Here is a 21,272-nt window from a genome sequence, read left to right on the forward strand (position 1 = left end):
TCACTTATCGTCCTACCGGTGTCGTAACAGTTACCTGTTCAATTTGGGAACTCGTTCGTTCCGGCAATGAAGCCGAGCAAGAACCAAATCAGAAGGGCAAGGAAGAAGGCTCTAAAGAATGAGGTATTTCTCTCGGTCTTTTATACAACTTCAGGCAAATCTGACATTTTACTTGACAAGACTACAGCGTCATCGGCTGTTACGCCCGAAACGAACCTTGAGGCAAAGGGTCCCCCTACTACAGATTCGATGAATGAGTCTGGCCCAGATATATTGTCCCAAGCTGAGGATGACTCGACAGACCCTCTATGGGAGATGTACAAGAATGTCATTGATAGGTTTGATGAGTATGGGGGGGATCCGATTGCAGATGGAGGAACTGACAAACCGGAAATTTATTTCGACGACGACGATGAAATACCCGACGAGGAAGAGGAAGAAGAACCGAAACTGTCCAAAAAAAAGCGCAAGGAACTTAACAAGCTCTCCGTTGCTGAGCTTAAGGCGATGGTTCGGAAACCTGAGATTGTGGAGTGGACGGATACTTCAGCACCTGACCCTAAATTACTCGTCCACATCAAGGCTCACCGCAATGTTGTCCCCGTTCCCTCACACTGGTCACTCAAAAGAGAATATCTATCATCCAAGAGGGGCATAGAAAAACCGCCATTTGCGTTACCTAAGTTTATCCAAGAGACCGGAATCTCGGAAATGCGAGACGCTGCTTTGGAGAAGCAAGAGCAGGCGACTTTGAAACAGAAACAAAGAGAAAGGGTCCAGCCAAAAATGGGAAGGCTAGATATCGACTACCAGAAACTATACGAAGCTTTCTTTAGGTTCCAGACGAAACCTGAGTTGACACGCTATGGCGAAGTTTACTACGAGGGCAAAGAATATGAAACTAATCTCAAGCATCTACGACCAGGTGAACTCAGCGCGGAGCTTAAGGATGCACTTAATATGCCACCAGGTGCGCCGCCTCCTTGGTTGATAAATCAACAACGATATGGGCCGCCGCCTTCGTACCCGGCGCTGAAAATCGCGGGACTGAATGCACCTCCGCCGCCTGGTGCCATGTGGGGCTATCATCCAGGGGGTTATGGAAAGCCCCCAGTCGATGAGCATAACAGACCTCTATACGGTGGGGACATATTTGGAGTATTACAACCCCAGCAAACTGTGCAGCAGGGCGAGCCTGTGGAAAAGGACCTTTGGGGGGAGCTACAGGCTCCTGAGCTCTCCGACGACGGTAGCGAGGATGACGAAGAGGATGACGAGGAGGAGGATGAGGAAGCAGGAGTGCAGTCTCCTAGTGGACTGGAGACACCGAGTGGGTTGGCGTCCGCTGTCCCGTCCGAATATGCTGGGACAGAGAACGTGGCCGGCGAGTTTGACGTGCGCAAGCATTACCGAGGCACTCAGACCGAAGAATACAAGAGCCAAAAAAGCGCTTTTAGAGTTATCCCGGAACGACAGGCGCATGTGCAAGGATTTTTTGGAGGCGACAGGGTGTATGATCTGAACGACTCCCCAGGAAACCTTCCTGTCCTTGGAACCGAGGATCAAAATCGGAAGCGCAAAAAGCCCGGCGATGTTGATGTCTCTATGGACCCAGATGATTTACAGGCCGGGGATGGACTTAGTAAGGAGGGTATACGGAAACTGTACGACAATCAAAGGCAGCAACAAGACCATCACGGTTGGGGGTTCCAGGAAGATTTGAGCGACATGATTGCACATGAGAGCCGGAAGAAAATGAAGAAAGATGAAGAGAGGCGAGGGCGGCAATAGGTAATATGTGACCTCTTTCTCGGCCAGTTGAAAGCGATCTTTCCTGTATTGTATACGGGCTTTTGTAGATGCTTAGACATGGAAATTTCCTGCTTAATGCAACGCTGCACTGGCTGTCTTATTATCTTATTTGCCTAATATGATCGCTTCCATTATATCGCCGTTCATCCCGTACCTTTCAAGCTCTGCAGGGCTAGCGGACCCAATTTCTAGAATGACGGTTACCGCCCCAAAATATATGAACTCGAAGATGCTAACCGGATTCGACGGCGCCGTCTGCAGACGTCTATACATATCCCGGTGTTACGGGAGTTACTAACGCATTTTAGTGTTTGGTGCTATGCGTGTGAGCAGAACGTGATAATGGTCTCCAAGCGAGAAAACCCACCTAGATGGCTTCAATATCAATTATCTTACATTTGGCCAGCTATGTATGTACATCGAAAACAACCCGACTATGCTAGGTACCCACCGCCTATATGTAACCACGCGCTTAATGTGACAAATACTATCGTACAAAATCATACTCGTCGTAAGTATTTTGCCGTCGGAGTGACAATCAGCAATGCTTTCCCTCATGAGATTTCTTCGCATGGATGACTTCACCAATCAATGGTTCGTTATTCAGGGCTTGCTCTGCGGCTTCATTTCCTGCAACTGCTTTACTCGGCCCTCGGCCTGACCCCAGATGTCTATCAGTCCACCCCCAGCCAGTAAGGTATACCCCTATGAAGAAAATTTGCTTCCCACCGGCTACCTGGACAGACGTTCTCTCTTCATTATATTTAAGTTTCACACCCTTTCCCATTATTTTTCGAGCAAGGGCATCTTTCGCATTCAGAGAGAACTTATGTGGCCCGGCATCTGTAAGCTTCGGCAACCACAACTGCCTTAACCACTTCTCGGCTATAATATGGCCACTGGCAGGGTCGGACAGGATAATGGCCGCCACGTAGGATTCAAATATGTCCCCCATAGTTTTAGTCCATCGTTTGGGCTGGCCCAGATAGTCTTGTGGGATGTTTGCCCTGCTATCAAGACCGTACTGTATTGCGTACTGGGCAAGACTTTCATTTTTCACAAGAAGCTCCCGAAGCTGAGATATTTGACCTGAAGGGATGTTATGGAACCGATCCCAGATGAGCCGTGTAGCAAAGAGTTCAATATAAGCGTCGCCTAGAATTTCAAGTCGGTCATAAGTCGCCTCGATGTCACCGTTAACACCGGGGTGTGTAAAGACAGCTTTTTCGAGCATCTGATCAGAAATGGGTGGCAGTGCAGGTAGACTGGGCTCAACGTTGTTTGTACTCGACTCTTCAACGTCGACAGGATGGCCAGCGCTTCGGCGGTGTCGCTGGATCAAGGATCTGGCATGAGACAAGGCTATGTCTAGATCAAAAGCCGCTTGTTTGATAGGTGGGGAAATTCCATCGACACCCTGTCCGCGCTCTATATCACTAACAATATCCTTCACAAGCCCGAAAACACTATCGAGGCGATATTCGATTCCATCTTCGTCCCTTAGGGCACTGCTGAGATGCGGTGTTTCAGATGAAGCTCCTTGAAGATAAGTCTTAGGCTGTCAGCACAAGTACCTATAGGTGCAGACTTATGTGTGTTTACCCGTCTCTTCTTGCCATCTTTGACAGTCGTCGGAACCGTAGACTTTCTTTTTCGGTCCATTGGTGAGCGGGCAAAATAGGTATAACTATTCACGTACGGAGTACAAGGGTCTAATCTGAGCGGGAGGTGTGGCGTGGGTCACGTGTGAATGGCTCCTTTATCGGCTCATCTTGCTCCCCGAGTTTGCTCAACCACCATCATAGCATGAACCTACAGAATGGCTACGTATGGTCGAATATTAGAACTAGCGAAGGTATGCACGCAGAAGTACCCTTGTTAGTAGCATCTACTAATGATCTCTACCTCTTCATTGCAGGCACAGTGCCGCGTGTTTTCACATAATTTTAACCCACAGCGTTTACGTTTGGGGAACAAGGTCCTCCGACAACGCCTACGAGGTCCGGCACTCGCGTCATGGTATCCTAGGAAGACAGTTGCTTTTCGAGACTTGCAGGATACCTACAAACAGGTTGGGTTGACGGTGTTTGATGAGGCCGAGGACGACAGAGAAGAAGCCATTCAAATGTAGGCCCGCCATTTTCCATGCAACTAGGACATTTCTCACAACGCACAGTGCGAAACTGCGTGGAAAAGGACGACCCAAGAAGAAAAGAACAGCAGCCGGTAAGATCCAATTCTGATATGTTCTTGCACGATAGCCTTTGCTAAATCCCAACCAGAGTCGAGATCTACGAAAAAGAAGAAATAAATATTATAAGGGGGCATTTTATCCATGCACTCTACTCTATTAGCTCTTGACTATTGAGATTCTGTGACTCCGAGGACTTTTTTGTATACTGTTGCCTGGATGAGGTTTGATGTTCAACCCGAGTCAGGATAAGACATAATTAGCTTCTGTAAGATAAAAACGATTGTTAGAAGTATACCATTCGAATTACAAAGAGCATCTCATATAGCCCATAAATGTAGTGATATACTTTATGAAGCAGTAGTGGGTTAATACATGCTGTTAGGAGCTGCGCTCCTGGCACCCTGCTGACGGCCGGTGATTAGAGAAAGGACTTCCTAGAGCTGTAACGTAGTCGGACAACCAAGCGGCGTGATAACGAGCCAGCGCCGCATATTGTGATATTACCAAAACTGTGACGAACTGACCAAGAACCACTATATAGAGTGATGCGCGTACCAAGTCAACGGGTCATCCGGCAATCTACAACTTCTCTAACGGTCCACTCCGGGTGCTCCTCCTGTGTGTCAACATCTACGATCATAACTGGCTCCTGCGGGTCTTCATGTTGGCCAGGATAGACATCTTCAGGGGTAGGGCCGAGGCGAAGCAGGGAGAGATGAAAGACAGGCGTAATCCCGACAGCAAGCATATAGTCGGGCAGCTGCAACTCATAGGCCTTATTATCGAAATTCCGGACAATTAACCATGGGCCGAGGGCCTTTGGCGCGAGTAATTGACTCTCCCGCTGTAGGCGAAAATGTCTAGCATCTACATAGACGCGATCTCCAAGACGGTAGGCTGGATGGGGTTAGCGATGGGCGTCAGCTTGTCGAGCGTATGCTTCCTGGGTCCACGCGATCTCATTTCAGAGAAATTCATTAATAGCCTCAGTGCGACGAACAAGGCGATCCGCAGCTTCCATTTCCGGGTGTGTAGCATGGGAGAGCGAGCCAGGTGGTTCCGCGCCGGTACCGGGGTAAAATCCATAGTTCGCAAAGAAAGGGGTCATTCCAGTGGTTTCAGAAACGTGGTCATTTGTAGTAAACTGTGCAACAGGAAGGTAGTCAACCCAGTCGTCCTGCGCGAAATTGACATATGCGCAAATGTAGTTCTTTAGGCCCTTAACAGCAGCCTCGGATTGTCCGTCCGTTTCAGGATGATAAACGGTTGACAACTTGCATTTGACTCTATATCGCGTACAGTATCGTTTCCAAAAGCAACTCGCAAACGCGCTTCCACGGTCAGAAACGTTCGAGCATGGGTAACCCATACTCACAGAGGACACAACGATGCATAACCTCAACAAGCTCGTCAACCGACTTAGTGGCGAGCGACTCAAAGATCTTGGCCTTAGTCAAACAGTCAATTACTACCAATACGTGGCGGAACTCGCGTCCGCGGCGAGTGCACGCAGGTAGGTCCTCAGCTATATCCATCGAGATGTCAAGCCATTTGCGATTTGGTACCGGGAGCGGCCGTAGTAGACCCTGCGCCTGCGTGGTACGCGCTTTTGCTCGTTTACATGTAGCACAGAAGTTCGTGTATTGAATGACGTCCTGCTTCATGCGTAGCCAGAAGTAGTTGCGAATAACTGCCCGAAACATGCCTTTCGGGCCGGGATATCCCGATAAACGATGTCGATGCAAGCACCTTAAGGATCCGGTAGCGCAATACATGGTATTCGGGAATGTATAAACGATCACGAATCCACATACAGTGGTATCGTATGGTCACCTCTCCCATAGAGATCTTGACGCCTTGTTCAATAGCGATCTTTGGTAACTTACGCTTGCCTTTATCCTTCGGCTTTATGATCGCTTGGGTCACTCTATCGTTCTCGTAGGCTTCTTCAATAAGTGCCTCGAGCGGCATTTTATCATCCCCCTCAGTAGCTGCTGACGCGCTAGATTGTTGTGATGCAGTCGACTCTGAGGCGTTTGACTCTGAGGGTTCGTCCGATTGGTCGTCCAGTTGATCGTCCGGCTGGTCAAGAGGGTCCAATTGGTCATTTTGTGTGTACCCGTCAGGGGCAGAGTGAATCCTTCCGGGGTTGACAGGATATCTGAGGGGTCGCTTAGCGCAGAGCTTGAATTACTATCGGGGTTGCTCGCAGCTGGAGGCGCCTGGGTGCTCTGTAGGGAAGTAGTAGAGTCAGGGGGCAGCGTGTGAAAACGACGTCTGCGTGTACTGACGATACGGAGGTCTTTCTGTACTGCTTCATCAAGACACTCCGACGGGAGCAAGGTTTGGAAACGCTCTTTCTTACGGGCGTCATCAGCGCCCTGCGGGAGATCCTGGGAGCGGCGTGTCAAGGTATGGGGTTTCTCCCCTTGTTTGCTAGGGCGGTACATAATCTTAAAGTTAAATTCAGAGAGGAATTCGGCCCACCGGACCTGTCGGCGATTCAGCTGCTTAGTAGTCATAAAATGCTGCAGGTTTCGGTGGTCAGTGTAGACCTTTACTGGGTTGCTCGGTACCACACTAGCGAGTTCGGGACGCCATGTCTCAAACGAGCGAACAATCGCAAGAAGTTCCTTATCGTAGATCATGAAGTTAGTCTCCGCGGGGGTCATCTTCGAGAAGAAGGCAACTTTCTCTGGGTCCATGCGGATACCATTCGTGGTTACAATTAGGCCGAGATATTTGACTTCCTGGGTATCCAATTCATAGTTGTCGATATCTATCTGCAACCCACGATCTCGTAGGCGGCGTAGGACCTTCAAAACGTGTTCCGTGTGTTCTTCGCTGTCGCTGTAGATCAGCACATCATCCAGGTATGCGATGCAGAATATATCCAGATATTCTGATAGCGAGTTATTAATGTAGCTCTGGAAAAACGCGGGAGCATTGCAAAGCCCAAAAGGCATTACTAGATATTCGAATTGGCCGTATCAGGTGTTAAACGCGGTTAGCTATTCCTGGCCCTCTTTTATGCGTAGGCGGTTAAATGCATGGATCACGTCAACTTTGCTGAACACTTTTGCTCGCTTTAGGCGGTTGAGGGTCTCATTAATCAACGGGATTGGGTAGCGGCTTTTGATCGTGAGCTCGTTTAAGGTACGGTAGTCGACACAAACCCGTAGGCCGCCATTCGGTTTGCGTACAATCAACAGGGGTGCGGCGGTCTGCGAGGAGCTAGAGCGAATAAAACCTTTTCCGAGCTGCTCCTGGATATATTTCCACACGACGTCTAGCTCCTGCTCGGTCATAGGACGATAGCTCTTAGCAAACGGAGGTGTAGCGCCATCAACTAATTGAATGTCGTGGTCTTCAGGGCGATGCGGTGGTAAGGTATCGGCCTCGTGTTTCATGACGACTTCTATCACTGAATGATACTTTTCCGGGACGCGCTTCTTCAACTGGTCAATCGTGTAGGCCTCTTTGTTAGTCATAAAGGTGTCGTAGTCCTCAGGGCGTACCGCGTTCGTAGTAGACACACAGAGGTGCTTCCGGCCATCCCTAGGCATGACTAGATAGCCGTGGTGGTCGTGTTGGGCGGCTAGAGAGGTAAAGCGCCTGGCAGAAACGATTGAGATGCTAGTAATCGGGTCTCCGGCTATCTGAGCAGTGGTTTTGGTCAATAAAGCCTTCGATCCGCGGGCGTGCACGGTACAAGGGGTGCCTCGAGGTAAGCAGCCCTCCGCGAAGCAGTAAGGTGAGTTAAACGTACGAGTGCGATTCGTGAAATCAACATGCGGGTTGTGCGTAGCCAGCCAGTGGTCCCCTAGCACTATCTTATAGCGGGCCAGGGGGGCAATATATGCGGCCAGTTGTTCGGTGTGGCCGTCGATATCGCAGTTGAATAGGGCTATCTGGGTTACAGTAAAATAAAGGGTGCCGTTCGCGAGATGGAGCGGAATCGGTGTAGCAAGATCTAAGGTAGGCAAATTGAGAGTGCGTACCAGAGAGGGATCGATAGCTTCAACTTCGCTTCCATTATCTACCAAAATAGGCGTCGTTCGGAACTGCTGATGGACCTTAGCGGACACCACAAGGTGTCTACCAAGCTTCAGCTGTCCCTCCAAACCTAGTACCAATGACGACAAGAAACAGTGATCACGATCCTCCTCCATAACAGGTCCCTGGTCACGACTTTGATCAGGGACTACTCGTTTTCCGAATCAGTGAGTTCTTCAATGCCCGCGCCTACAGCGACTTCGTTCAAGGATTTGCCTCTGCCATTGTGGGACGCGTAGTTCGGGCAGCAGGAGTCACTAGCGCGGTAGTTTGAGCCACGGCAGCTCCAACAACGGCCGGTGTGGGCTAGTAGGGCCCTATCCACAGGGGTTAGTCTTGGAGGGTTGCGCTGAGGTTCAAACCACTCTCTTTGCCACTCCGCGGGTTTGGTAGCTGAAGGTGTAAAGCTGCGGCCACGAGGGTTTAGCGCAGCGTTCGAGCGCGTCGAGGCGGCTCCAGGATTGGTAGCAGTAGTAGCTGCAGTGCGTAGTTTCGGCGCGGGATTAACAGACACAGTAGCGGCGGTCTGGGAACGCGGGCCGCGAGGGAAGTAGAAGTCCATCTCTTTACGGTTGCGTTCGACCTGCCGGGCGGCATCAAGAAGTTCCATAACTGAGCCGAATCGTTGAGTGCCTAGCTGTGTACTGATAGGCGTCAGCACGGTATGACGAAGCTTGAGGATACGGTCGACTTCTGCAGTGCCGGCACGGGTCCAAAGGGGAACGAGGCGCTGATAGTAATCGGTTACGTTCTCCTTGCGATCCTGCTTGATATGGACCAGCTCTCGGCGGGCGTCGTCCTCCAGTAGGTATATGCCAAGGTAGTTTTCAACCTCCTTCATAAACTCATCATAGGTGGCACCCGGGGTGCAAGTAGCGTAGTTATTCATGGTAATGAAGAGGGTCCCAGACATCTGTCGTTAAGCATATGAAATCTTGCTAGCGTCATCTGGGTATAGGGGCTGATCAACCCGCAGCTTCTGGTCTACTGCAAAGCGCCAAGTATGGTAGTTATCCACATCTCCAGGGCCCAGAGGCTCGCGAGGTTTCTCACCACGAGGACGCCAGTTAGCAGTATCCGCGGCAGTCCATACGGTGTCTGCAGTCCCCTGACGTTCGGTACGGGTATGGGTTCTGGGTGCATCTTCGACACTTTCGACAGGCTCGTCAGCGGAGAGAGCTTTATCAAAACGAACCGGACGCTCTAGTTCGGAGGTGGTCTAGAAATGCTTGAGGTCTTTCTGCAATGCCACGTTCTGGTTGATAGTAGCCTGCGCAGTCTTCTTGTAGCGCTCTGCTCTGGCCCCGTGCATCTTCACTTCGTTTTCGGCAGATTGAAGTAGGGCTTCGTGGGTTCTTGCCTCTGCCTCCAGGACCTAGATCCTTATCTTCAGCAGCTCTACATCCTAAGCGGTAAAAGCAGGGACGCAGACGCGGTAGTAGTAGAAGACTAGCCAGTGCTGAAAAGGGAGCGGGTAGTCGCAAAAGGGTCCTTTACGCCTGCTTCTTTATGGCTGAAGGCAGGGCGAAAAGGAGCTTGCCTTTGTCGAGGTTGTCGAAGTTGACCAGGCTGCCTGCGGCTGCGGCAACCGGGGTAGTAACATTGTCCTGGATAGGACGCTACCCTAGTTATCTCCTTGGAAGCCTTGACTGCGGTATCGGGATACTGGATGGATCGTTCATCCTCGTTCACGATGGAGCGGTAGGACGCTGCACTGCTGGGTCGACCCGCAGTGGATATTCTAGTGGTGGGTCTAGTTACGTAGGGGACCAGTAAGGATCGATTGGAGGTCTCAATATTGGTATTCTGCACGGAACGATGTCCCGAGGTGTTTCTAGGGATCTCAGCTGATTGGATCGGATCTGGTGTCGATTTGGTTCGGTGGGTGCGTCAATACTGGGTCGTAATCGTGGGTGGCTCTCGGTAGCCAAAATAAACGAATATAGGAGTCAAACAATTCAACAAAGCATCATTTCGATAGATTCAGTGTTTAATTCAATGAGATGGTGCAGTTTATTAGTGTGAGGCTCCAAAACCTGGAGTGTAGGTATGGCTCAATTTGAGAATTAACTGCACAAGGTGCTGAAATTGCACGGCCGCCGTGCAATTTCAGATGTTTGCGTGTCATGTGACCATCCGTGGTCAGGTGAAACCTTTCCACTAATCTCTGGCCACTAATAAGCGTTAAAAATATAATTTCTAATATTTTTTTTAAATAAAGTTACGCCCCAGTAGCCAGAAATTTTATTATTATCTATAACATTAGGTACTATATAATTGTAAAAGTTACTGACTCATAATTACACTGGTGATAATTTATCATTATTTTACCTATATTATAGTTTATTACGTTTCCATGTCCTTTTTTAATTTTACAATTTTTTATAATTATAGTAATCTTTCTAATACCATTTTATAGAATAAAAGATCCTTTACATTAACTGTTTTTGTATAAAAAATAAATATTTCTTTTGTAAATGTAAAATATCGCGCAAATAATATATAACAAATTAGTAATATTATTAATTTTATTAATTTTAATTATTTAAAATTTTTTAATATTCTCTTTTTCTTTTTTAATTAATAACAATAATATTATTATTGTTACTCCGTTGGGTCTATGGCCACCGGATCTATCTCGCTATCTAGAGGGAAAAACCGTGTAGGGCCGGAGGCCCTATCGGGTTAAAAATCTGTCTGCCTCGGTAGTTTATCTCTCGTTCTTCGTATATACCCTTAGAGATCTGTTTGCTAGTATTAGCCTTGTTAACCCTTAATTAACATATTCTCTAGCTAAAATTGATTAATTATTCCTTTCTGTATCTACTATTTTATTACTTTTTGTACTCTTTTAGGGATGATAAGCAGTTACTCAATGTCTATATCTCTATATCGTATTTCGTTTTATCATATGCGTAATATGCTATACAGAATGTAATATCATATTTAGGGTTCTCTTTTTTCTATTGCATTTGGGGCACATCAGAGATCCCTATCTTGGTACTTTTGTATAATATAAGAAGACTATCAGTCCTACATTACCTGTCTAAAATTATATTAATGCTGAATTTTTTGGCTTTCTACAGACTGACCTGAAACTTAAACAAATCTTTAGTTAATCTATATTAAATTTTTTCAGATAGGTTTTAACAGAATTTTTTTTAAATTTCTGTAGGGCGGCTTCTTATATCTTAATTCTTGCATTTTTTGGTCTACTTTTTTGCTGTTGGCAGTAACACTCGTTTGATATATATCTGACATGTTGATTTTAGCCCTGTAATATAGGCCTATTGAAGTATTATTTTTCTGTTTGTAAACTTTTAGAAGGCGCTATTTTCTACCCTTTTACATATTTGTTTTGTAAGTTTGCTAGTTTGTCGTTTTGCGCTCTTGTGTGGTACTCAGCCAGTTTTCCTGTAAAATAGTATTCGATTGACAAAGTATAAATGAGTACCTCTAAAATAAATATTGATATAACTTTAAAAACATTTTTAATCTTTTGTGTCTGATTTGGACCTTTTAGGCTAAATAAAAAGAGAATATTATTTTATAGTTTTTTTTTTCAAATGAAATGTATCAGGTAACTTACAAAAATAAAAGCTGAACAGATAATTATATTATGGATTTTTTGGATTTATAACATGAGAAGATCTTAGGTTAAATCTATTAATTGTTTAAATGTATTATTTTGGTAATTTTTTTATATAATATTACTATAAGTCGCTCAGTTAAAATCTTATCTAAATATAATTTTGAGCTTTGATACGTTTAGATAGTTATTTAATTATAGGTCTAATAAATATTAGTCTATTAAAATTATCTTTTTTACATTATAAAAAGTAGATTAGTATATTTTTTTAGTATAAATTTGGTTCTGTAAGCAGTTACCTATTTCAGTCATCTCTTATATAATATATTTAGTGTTTAGTAAGTAAACTAACTGTATGATCAATTTTTAAACTATTATATTTGTATTATCAATAAAGCTAATTCTGATAGCCTTTAAATCAGTTAGATTATATTAATCAATTTAAATCAGAATTATAAAATAAAAAGAAAATAGATAAAATAAAAGATCTTTAAAAGATTCTCGTTTTGGTAAGTAATGAGTCTAACTCTTTTTTATCGAAGATAAATATAACTGAACGATCTATTATAAAATTGTTTATTTAGGCGATAATAGTCTGAGATTCTCTTTCTGCGTAGTATGTCGATAGGCTTAATCTTAATCATATTATCGAAGACTTCAAATATATCTAAAAACAATAGTATTATTATTAGTACTAAGTCCAGAACTGACTTTATAAATCTATCTTTCTTAGTAATTTTAGCTGGCTTAACTCAGTATTTTTAAGGTCTCTACAATCAGTTATTTTAGGGCTTTAATAAAATCTGTAAAGATTATATCAGATTCTTATATTTTCTATAATGCAATTGTTTTTGGTTGCTGTAGTTACCATTTCGCTCGTAACTGTAAGTCAGAGTTCTAAAAAATATAATTTACTTTTAACAAAAAGTTTTGTAATTGTAGATTTTTCTGGACAGAATTGTTTATGGAAAAATTTTATCTTTTTTTTTAAATGTAATTACTGCTTTTCCTCTCTCGTAGAGATTGGGTACTTTAGAGATCTGAAAAGATAGATAGCTGCAGTTTTTCGCCTATCTCGCGAATCTGTATATCAGAATCAGATTTTTTCGAAACTTGTAAAGTTATATTCACTATTAACTTCGTTTTTGTTTCTCTGAAAAAAAAAAACTTTTTCTCGTTAAAGTATTTGAGCAGCTTATCGCTTATTTTTTAATATTTAGTTTTTCTTTCGTTTTGGACTGTTTCTGCGACATCTGAGTTCTACCAGTTGTACCTGTATTTTCTTCCGTTTTTTTTTTTTGCCTGGGGACCGCTTTGTCTGCCAGGTCAATGATAAACTTCTGCAGGTACGTTGCGTATTCGTCGACCTCGGGTTTATCTCGCAATTCCTCTGAGTTCCATAAGTACTGTCCCGTTTCCGCGATTAGTTCGATTAGTTCATTTGCTATCTTACTGACTTTTGTTTCGTTTGGTAGTGATTACATGGCGTGGTGGAGGTTCATATCGCCCACTAGGACGTGGGCGGTCGGTCGCTAGAGTATTTCCGGCAGCTGCAGCAGGGAGCTGTCAGGATCCTATCTCGCTGCTGAGATAGGAGGATTATATATGTTCGTAATTGTGATTTTAGTCTTGTTGTTTATTGATTGTCACGGTTATCGTCGCTATGTGTGGAGATATTTGTTCTACCTCCCACAAGTATTCTTGTAAAACCTCGTTGATGGGGAGACATAACCGCGCATATCGGTTTGTCGGGTAAGCTGGAATGTAAGAGGAGCTCAACTCGCAGTATATCGCGTGTGACGGCGGGCTCCTACGTAGCCTGAATGTTTACTGCATATCCAGCTGCCTCCGCGCTGGCAGACAGCAGTATTATTGTTTCTGGTTTGTTATTCACGTTGTACTGTGCTATCTTGAGCGGACTTAGCATTGGGTGGAATCTGGGTTTCCCTCCATGCTGGTGTCTTTGGGCTCAGGCAGCGCAAGGTTCTCCACGAAACTCTTTTGAGACAGGAAACTCGTAATTTGTCTATTTTCTAGCGTTGCAAGTGCCTCTTTGGGCCTTCCTCTCCCTCTAGAAGCGGAGTGTATTTCTGGCTCAAAGGCTATTCCCTTGTTTACTAGGAAGTTAGCTTCTTCCGGCGTATCGAGATCAAGAATGAGGGCACTGTAAGACTTCTGTAGTCACAGAACGCGTTTTCTCTAGGCGAATCTCGTGATGTTGGTTGGCCCTTGTCTTCAGGGCCAGGTTATTTTCGATAATGGTCTTGATACCCTCGGCTTATTTGTTGGTCTCAAAATCCTTAATCCGCACTCCGTATACTATAATAGTGCTTTTTTTTGGTCAGAAAGTGGTTTTCTTTCCGATAGCTGACTTCCAGAGATGCGATTTCTCTTCTATTGCAGTCTTGGTAACAGTCTTATTTGCGAGAAAAGTAATAACTTTACTCTGTTATCTGGCTTTGATTTTGCCCCCCTGCATGCCTATCTTCTGGAGCTCGCAATTTATCTTTTAGGTGACCCTAGCGAGGGGGCGGGTTTCCCGCTCTCGCTACTGTTATTCAGGATCCTTGTCTCCCGTTTCTCTTGTATCGGGATCGTTCTTTTGTTGTTCCTTGCGAGTATTGACACGAAAGTAAATAGACTCGGAGGGAATACCAAGGGCTTAACATTTGCAGGTTTTTCAGTCTATCGAACAATTGGATAATGGGTCTCCAAAAGGCTGGTGTCGATTCTTTTCAGGATCTCAGTAATACTTTTAAAACCGCGTTATTAGGTACCGTGGCAGGTATTCAGGGGTTTTGTCGGGGTCCCCTGCCTATCCGCACCTTTCTCGGGCGACAAGGCCATAACGGCGCTTCGGGGGCCTTTGAAAGTTGGGAAGGCTGATAAGATGATAGTAAAGTTATCTTTAGTTTGAGCTAGTTTTCTTCGGGCCTAAGCGCGTAGCTGGGCCTCTGGCAAAACCGGCGAAGTTTTTAATAATATATAGTTAATCAATATTTTTTAATAATTTAAATTACCCATTAATAAATAATCTAAAAATCTTTTAATGCCGGCTTATCCTTCTATTTAGTAAATAGCCTTTTCTAAACAGTGCTTAGTAACAAGGCCCTAAATAGTCGTAATAGTAATAAAGTATTTACAATAAGGGTTAGTTTCGGGACATTTGTAATAATTTGGTTCTATTGTAGCCACGATTGCTTAGCTATAACATTAATATTAAAAGTATTTAAAATTTCCTATAATACGCTTATTAATCTCTATTTAAACTAGTTATTCCTCTAAACCTTATATAAAAACAAAAATAAATTATAATACTAATATAAATCAATTTAATTATTTTAAACATATTATTCTTCTTGTTAGCTCGCGCGGGACATATTACGAGTTATTAAAAGATTAATAGAATTATTAAATTTTCATTTATTAACTTTTTGAATTAATTGATGTTATTGGGTAAAATATAATCAAATAGGTAAATCCAGATTACTATTAATTATAAAATAAAAGTTCTTTATAACTATATAATAAGCTTTTATAACCCTTTTTAAAAGCTATTAGTCGACTTAATAACCCTAAGGATCTTTCTAAATTTATAAATACTAACATTAAAAGGCCCTAAATAGTTATAAATATTATAAATATTATAAATAAAAATACAATAGTTTTAAAAGGTTCGGGCGTAAGTATATATATTAGAATAATACATTATTTTTAATAAAGTAACTGCTAGTATAACCATTTTTCTAAACATATATATCTTAGAAAAAAACTTTATCAGTAAAAACATAAAGTTATATTAGGCCCAAATCTTAAAGAAATAGTAGATAATAATAGACCTAGAAATATCCTTTTTATTAATAATCTACAGCTCCTAAAAAGTATTAATACCATAGGCTTTAACGCGAAAATTAAAATATTATAGTTATAACTTAATTGAACCTTTTTATAATATTATACTAAAGTATCCTTAGGAGCGCACTGTTTACACTTTGGGGGCTATTAGCCTTTTAAAGATTTTAGTTAAATATAAAAATCCTTTGAAAGCTTTAATCAGGCTTAGATTAGCTATTTTACTTCTGAGAAATTACAGATCTTAACAACCTTTATAAAAAAGTTAATAATGACTTTATAAATTTACTCCATGAAGACCTTATCTTAAATAAATAAATATAGGATATACCTCCATTTTGTGACGGTCTACAAAGGAGCTTAGAAAAAGACAAGTTTGTTTGACTCGTAGTCAAGGAATTTTCCCATGGGGAAGAAAGGCTATCTAGGAGGGAGGATCTAGAGCCTCTATATACTGCCCGATGCTTCGCCTAAGGCAGGAATATCTGCAAAGCATCCAGGAAGGTTCCTGGATGCCTACCGGAGGGTCCCTAGATCCTATACTAACTAACCAGAACGTTCCTCCCGAACGTTCCTCCGCACCGGGAAGTTCCCTGGCTTCAGGATGTCACACATTTCTCTCTCTATTTAAATTGTTTAGCAGGATTAAAATAAGAAAACTACAATAGAACGTAATGAATCTACAAAAAGGATATTAAATATTAAAACCCCCGAAAATATAACTAATATAATATTTGAAGTATTCTATTTAAATTTAATACTATGCTAAATATATTTATATCGCCCTATATTACCTTTTAAATACCCAAGCTCACGCTAGAGAAATACCGGAAAGTAATAAATTTTTTATAGATTAGATAGCAACCCTGTTTTTAATATAAAGCACTAATATTTACAGCCACATTTATACTATTTGTTGAAAGCATCCTGCCTACTGTCACCGCCTGCCTATCCAAGTATAAGTATCGCGTGTAGGTGCCTTGGCCGCTGGCACCCTCCCGCAACCTATTTCTTATTTAGATTTAGCGGTAATTGTCCATTTCCTTCCTACTATAATTATTCATTTAAAGCTTTTTTTTAAAACCTTATTTTTACTGTATTAACGTCCCTCCGTGCCTAATTAACCCTTTTCTAATCTATGGTCGTTGGATTAAGAATAGCAGTAGTATTATCTCGCGTTAGATAAATAGCTTTTTAATTTATAAACTTTATCTTAATTAGCTAGTACTGTATTCGGATTAATGGAGAGAAAACTTTACTTTAAAAGGTTTGGAGCTCGTATTACCTTATAATGTTGTATTAATTTTAAACTATTGAATCATTTATATTAAATAATAGACGTAAAGTTAATAAAATTGATTAATCGAGGCTTACTTCCCTTATTTTAATCTGTTTTAGGCCTAGTATAGATTCTGATGCAGGTTTTATTTACATTATTTATATTAGGGTTACATCAGGGTTACATTGAATTATTTAAATTATTTAATTATTTCATTTTTTTCCTTATTAAATAATTAAAATGGAAGAATTTCTAACTTAGTTTAATTATTTAATTATATTAACAGTTACAAGCCCAAAATATTTTATTTAATACTTTTTGTACGTTTTATATCCTTTATATAATTATTGAAATTTTTACTTATTTTACTGAATTTATTATCTCTTTTATTACAGCCTATTAGTTAAAGCCTATTCTAATATTATTCTAATCAAAAATAAAAAATAAACTTAATTTTACTCTGAGTCAGTTAGGTAACTAAATTCAACAATTTATTTTAACCTTACTAAGATCTTTGCAAGAAGTCATTTATAGACCTATATAGATTTTAATAAGGTTAGATACCCTATGTTAATAAATAAATATATTTATTTAATTTTATATAATATTAATATTAAAGTTATATATTATTATTTTATTAGTTAAAGAAAACCCGACCTACCAAGATTTAATCTGAAAATATAAAATAAAAATCAGGGAATATTATCAAATTGATGAGTTTAATTTTAATATTATTTTTAGTTAAAAACTTTATTTTTCCCTCTAACCGAGTTTAAGTAGCAAATCAAAAGCATTTTTATTATGTATTATAAGTCTTCCAAAAGAAGTTAATTTCGAATAATAAATTAAAAAAATTTATTATTATTTACTAATATTATACATTAAAAGCTTCTTTTAGATAATATTCAGTTGAATGTTATATTATAGTATAGGAAAATCTTATTTCTGAAATAATGATGTTAATTATAAAAATTTTATAATTTTTTAAAAGTAATGGTAAAATCCCTATCCCCTCTAAATTACTTTTGGTCGAAAATCTACAAAAGATTAAAAAGATTATAAGTGCTAAATCTATTCTAGATTTCTTTTTATCTGATTAAACGTTTTAGGAATTATCCAAAGTTTCAATCCGGTTCCATAGTAGTCAAACGAACTAATTAGTTACCGAAAATTGCCGTAGGAACTTTTAAAAGCAATAATAAGTTACAATAGAAGAATCTTTTAATTTTAAACTATTCTAAAATTGGTCAATCACGTATTTTTATAAGTTAGAACTTAATTAAAATAATTATAAATTTAACTAACATTATATTAATAATTTGATAATCTAATTATATAACTAATTGTCTGGTCCAGCTACATTTAAATGCTTTAAACAAGCTCGTAAAAACCTACATCTTTGATATATCTTAAATAAAGCTCTAAAACGCTTAAATTTTATTGGATTTTTAAACCAATTAGAGGCCTCTAATAAGAACACAATTATTATAATTAATACTGTTATAACGTTATTTAAGGACTTATTTACTTAAATATTCAAATTAGCGCTAAAAGCTTACGCATCAGATATTTAATACTAACGTGATTCCCGGCCGACCGGTCATCCCGGTCGACCGGTCACCTCATCAAAACTTCAAAAAAATCACAATTTTCAACCGCGGATTTAGAACCAAAACAATAATAAAATTGACTATCTAACTCTCTCAGGACATTGGTTAATCCTGTGTCCTTTCGTATTACAGCCAGAACAAGTAAATTCGCGGCAAATAGTAGACATCTGAGGTAATTCAGGTTCAACCATAGCTTCTGTAGAAGTTGGATCCAAAGATATATAATCACTATTACCGTTTCTCTCAACACCAATGTTATCCTGAATCTCTTCTAACTTTCCCAGACTACCCTTGTGAGCAATCTGCTTTTTATATTTTATTTTTTTCCTTGCTTGCTTCTTATTTGCTTCTTCTAACTGGCGGCATCGATCGGAGAGAAAAAGATAGTGATAAAACAATCGGACTGTCATATTGTAATGGTACTAAATCTCTCTTTTTGTAGGTGAAGAGAGATTATCGAATAAAAGTTCTAGGCCTGAATCGATGCGAAATTTGGATTTCTCTAGCTTTTTAAGTGTTCAGAGAGAATTGGAGTCGCTATCACTGCCGGAAGATGGTAGTCGATTTGGTAGTGGTTCAAGAGGTATTAAAGATTCAAGCTAAATATTTAACTTTTCTAATACATGATCCGGATTAAAAGGGACGAATCCAGTAGCTAAAAAGCTATTTCGAATAGTAGTCTCTTTAAAAGTGTCATATCGCATTTCAGGAAAGATATCTAGGAAATCTTCTTTTTCAATCGAATTGATGTTGAGTCTCATGTATTCCGCCACCTTGCCTCCGTATAAGCGTTTTAAAATCGCAAAACAGCCTACATCAAGTGGCTATAAAAGATGCGATACATGAGGTAGCATACAAATAGGGATAATATCATTTTCAGAGCATAGCTGGTCAAATTCCGGAGTAAGATGACTCCCATGACCATTTAGTACTAGAAAACAATGTTTTCCCTTTCTTGATCGTATATTTGGAATAAAATGTATTTTAACCAATTAAGAGCAATCTTATCGCTTGTTCAACCATTTTTCGAGACATTAACTCGCCAGTCAGCTTCGTTAGGTAAAAAATTGAACTAACGATGCTTAAATATCTTGCCTTTGAAAATGATATATGGCGGTAGAGCGACTCCAGAAGCCCTTATACATTCAATTACAGTAACTCATTCGCGATTTCCAGCTTGTAAAAGAGCTCTCCGACCATGATAATCAGCAGAAGTAACGATTTTTTGGGTAGTATTTATTCCTATCGCAAATCCAGATTTATCGAAGTTAAAAATATCATCCGAGTCGATACCATATTTTTGAATGGTTTCTTCAACCAGTTTAAACCATGGCAGGATAATTCTGGGATCTTCAGAAAGGGCCCTCTTATAGTCATATTTGCGAGATAGACGTGTTATAAGATTTGGACGGCGTTTGACGATTTCTGTAGGCCAATTTTTTCCAACAGAAAGGGTAGTAGTAGAGATTGTCTTTTCACGCGATTGGAGTAGTAAATTGGCCATATTTCGCAACATAGGCAAATTGAAAGCTGCGCCTCTCGAATCCATAGAGACTAACCAATCTTCAATTGAACTTTTTTCAAGCTGAGTAAATTTATGGCCATTTGACCCATGCTTGTTTTGGCGACCCTTTATTCGAGCTGAGAGGGTAGTACGTGGCACTTCAAAAGAGCGGGCAGCAGCAGCAATAGAGGGAATTCTGCCATTCTTAATAGCTTCTATAGCAAGTAGAAGACGACCCTCTTGCTCAATCAATTTTTGTGTTTTCTGGGGTCTTTTTGGAGGCATTGTGGTAGTTTAAAAAATGTAAACAATGGTTGCTAAGGGAAAATTTGATGAGGTGACCGGTCGGCCGGGAATCACGTTACTTTTAATAGACAATTGTATTTGTAATGTTTTATCAGCTAATCGGCAATTTTAGGACCGAAATTATAAAATTCAAAAACTGATTAATTAAAGCTTTTAAATCTTTAATATAAATTATTTATAAAAGCAACATATTAGTTAACGTAATTCCCGACCAAGCGGGCCACCACTTCAATTTCTCCACAAATGTCTTGAATGAAGCAATTCAACCACCCATCATGACACCAAAAAGAAGTCAATTATCGCAAAAATTAGAGTAACAAGAGGGGAGGATTCTACTAGCTGTTCAAGCAATTAAAAACAAAGCAATTCAATTAGTTCGTCGCGCAGCAGAGACATTTCAAATTCCGCGTACGACCCTCCAGCCGCGCCTCAAGGGACGCGATTATCGCATGGAAAAACGCGCAAATTGTCATCGATTATCGTTCATTCAAGAGGAATCACTTGTTCAATGGATTATTATGCTCGATTCACGTGGAATGCCTCCGAGGCCTTCGCACGTGCAAGAAATGGCCAATATTCTTCTTCAAGGCGAGAAATCAACTCAATACAAGCCCATAGACAAGAACTGGGTGACCTTGTTTGTTAAGCGGCGCCCTGAGATCGAAGCTCGCTTTGTAAGGCGATATGATCATTCTCGCGCGAAATGTGAAGATCCTAGGATCGTAAACGCGTGGTTTGATAACCTTTAGAAGACCCGAATGCAGTACGGCATTCTTGATGAAGATATCTTTAATTTTGATGAAACCGGCTTCGCAATGGGCGTAATCGCTACTACCAAGGTGGTCACGAGGTCAAATATGCCTGGAAAACCTCATCTTATTCAGCCAGGCAACCGCGAATGGACGACGATTGAATGCATCAATTCAAGCGGTTGGTCAATCCCTACCTGCGTCATCTTCAAAGGAAAGCTCCATATAGAGGATTCGTATGAAGAATGCAGTATTCCAGGCGATTGGAAGATTAAAGTTAGTGCCAACGGCTGGACTACCGATGAAATAAGCCTTGAATGA

General features: G+C 41.0%; 4 protein-coding genes across 4 annotated transcripts; 2 read left to right on the forward strand and 2 right to left on the reverse strand.

Annotated features, from left to right (window-relative positions):
- Positions 1–66: 66 nt before the first annotated feature.
- KD926_006621 (U2 snRNP complex subunit CUS1) lies at positions 67–1,791 on the forward strand (the record flags this gene model as incomplete). Its single annotated transcript, XM_053099622.1, has 1 exon — positions 67–1,791. One exon carries the CDS (start codon positions 67–69, stop codon positions 1,789–1,791), a length of 1,725 nt encoding a protein of 574 aa, XP_052956703.1.
- A 559-nt stretch (positions 1,792–2,350) lies between these two features.
- On the reverse strand, positions 2,351–3,474 carry KD926_006622 (ribonuclease III; the record flags this gene model as incomplete). The annotated part of the gene is made up of 2 exons (XM_053099623.1): positions 2,351–3,364; positions 3,415–3,474. 2 exons carry the CDS (start codon positions 3,472–3,474, stop codon positions 2,351–2,353), a joined length of 1,074 nt encoding a protein of 357 aa, XP_052956704.1.
- A 1,091-nt stretch (positions 3,475–4,565) lies between these two features.
- Positions 4,566–8,951, reverse strand: KD926_006623 (uncharacterized protein; the record flags this gene model as incomplete). The annotated part of the gene is made up of 7 exons (XM_053099624.1): positions 4,566–4,850; positions 5,007–5,292; positions 5,378–5,696; positions 5,821–5,997; positions 6,048–6,933; positions 7,183–8,187; positions 8,256–8,951. The coding sequence occupies 7 exons, from the start codon at positions 8,949–8,951 to the stop codon at positions 4,566–4,568; spliced, it is 3,654 nt and encodes a 1,217-aa protein (XP_052956705.1).
- Positions 8,952–20,768: 11,817 nt separating this feature from the next.
- KD926_006624 (Transposase) lies at positions 20,769–21,272 on the forward strand (the record flags this gene model as incomplete). The annotated part of the gene is made up of 2 exons (XM_053099625.1): positions 20,769–20,876; positions 20,952–21,272. The coding sequence occupies 2 exons, from the start codon at positions 20,769–20,771 to the stop codon at positions 21,270–21,272; spliced, it is 429 nt and encodes a 142-aa protein (XP_052956706.1).

The sequence above is a fragment of the Aspergillus affinis genome (genome assembly GCF_023601865.1).
Source record: "Aspergillus affinis strain CMG 70 chromosome Unknown NODE_35_length_286873_cov_86_307686, whole genome shotgun sequence".
Taxonomy (NCBI): domain Eukaryota; kingdom Fungi; phylum Ascomycota; class Eurotiomycetes; order Eurotiales; family Aspergillaceae; genus Aspergillus; species Aspergillus affinis.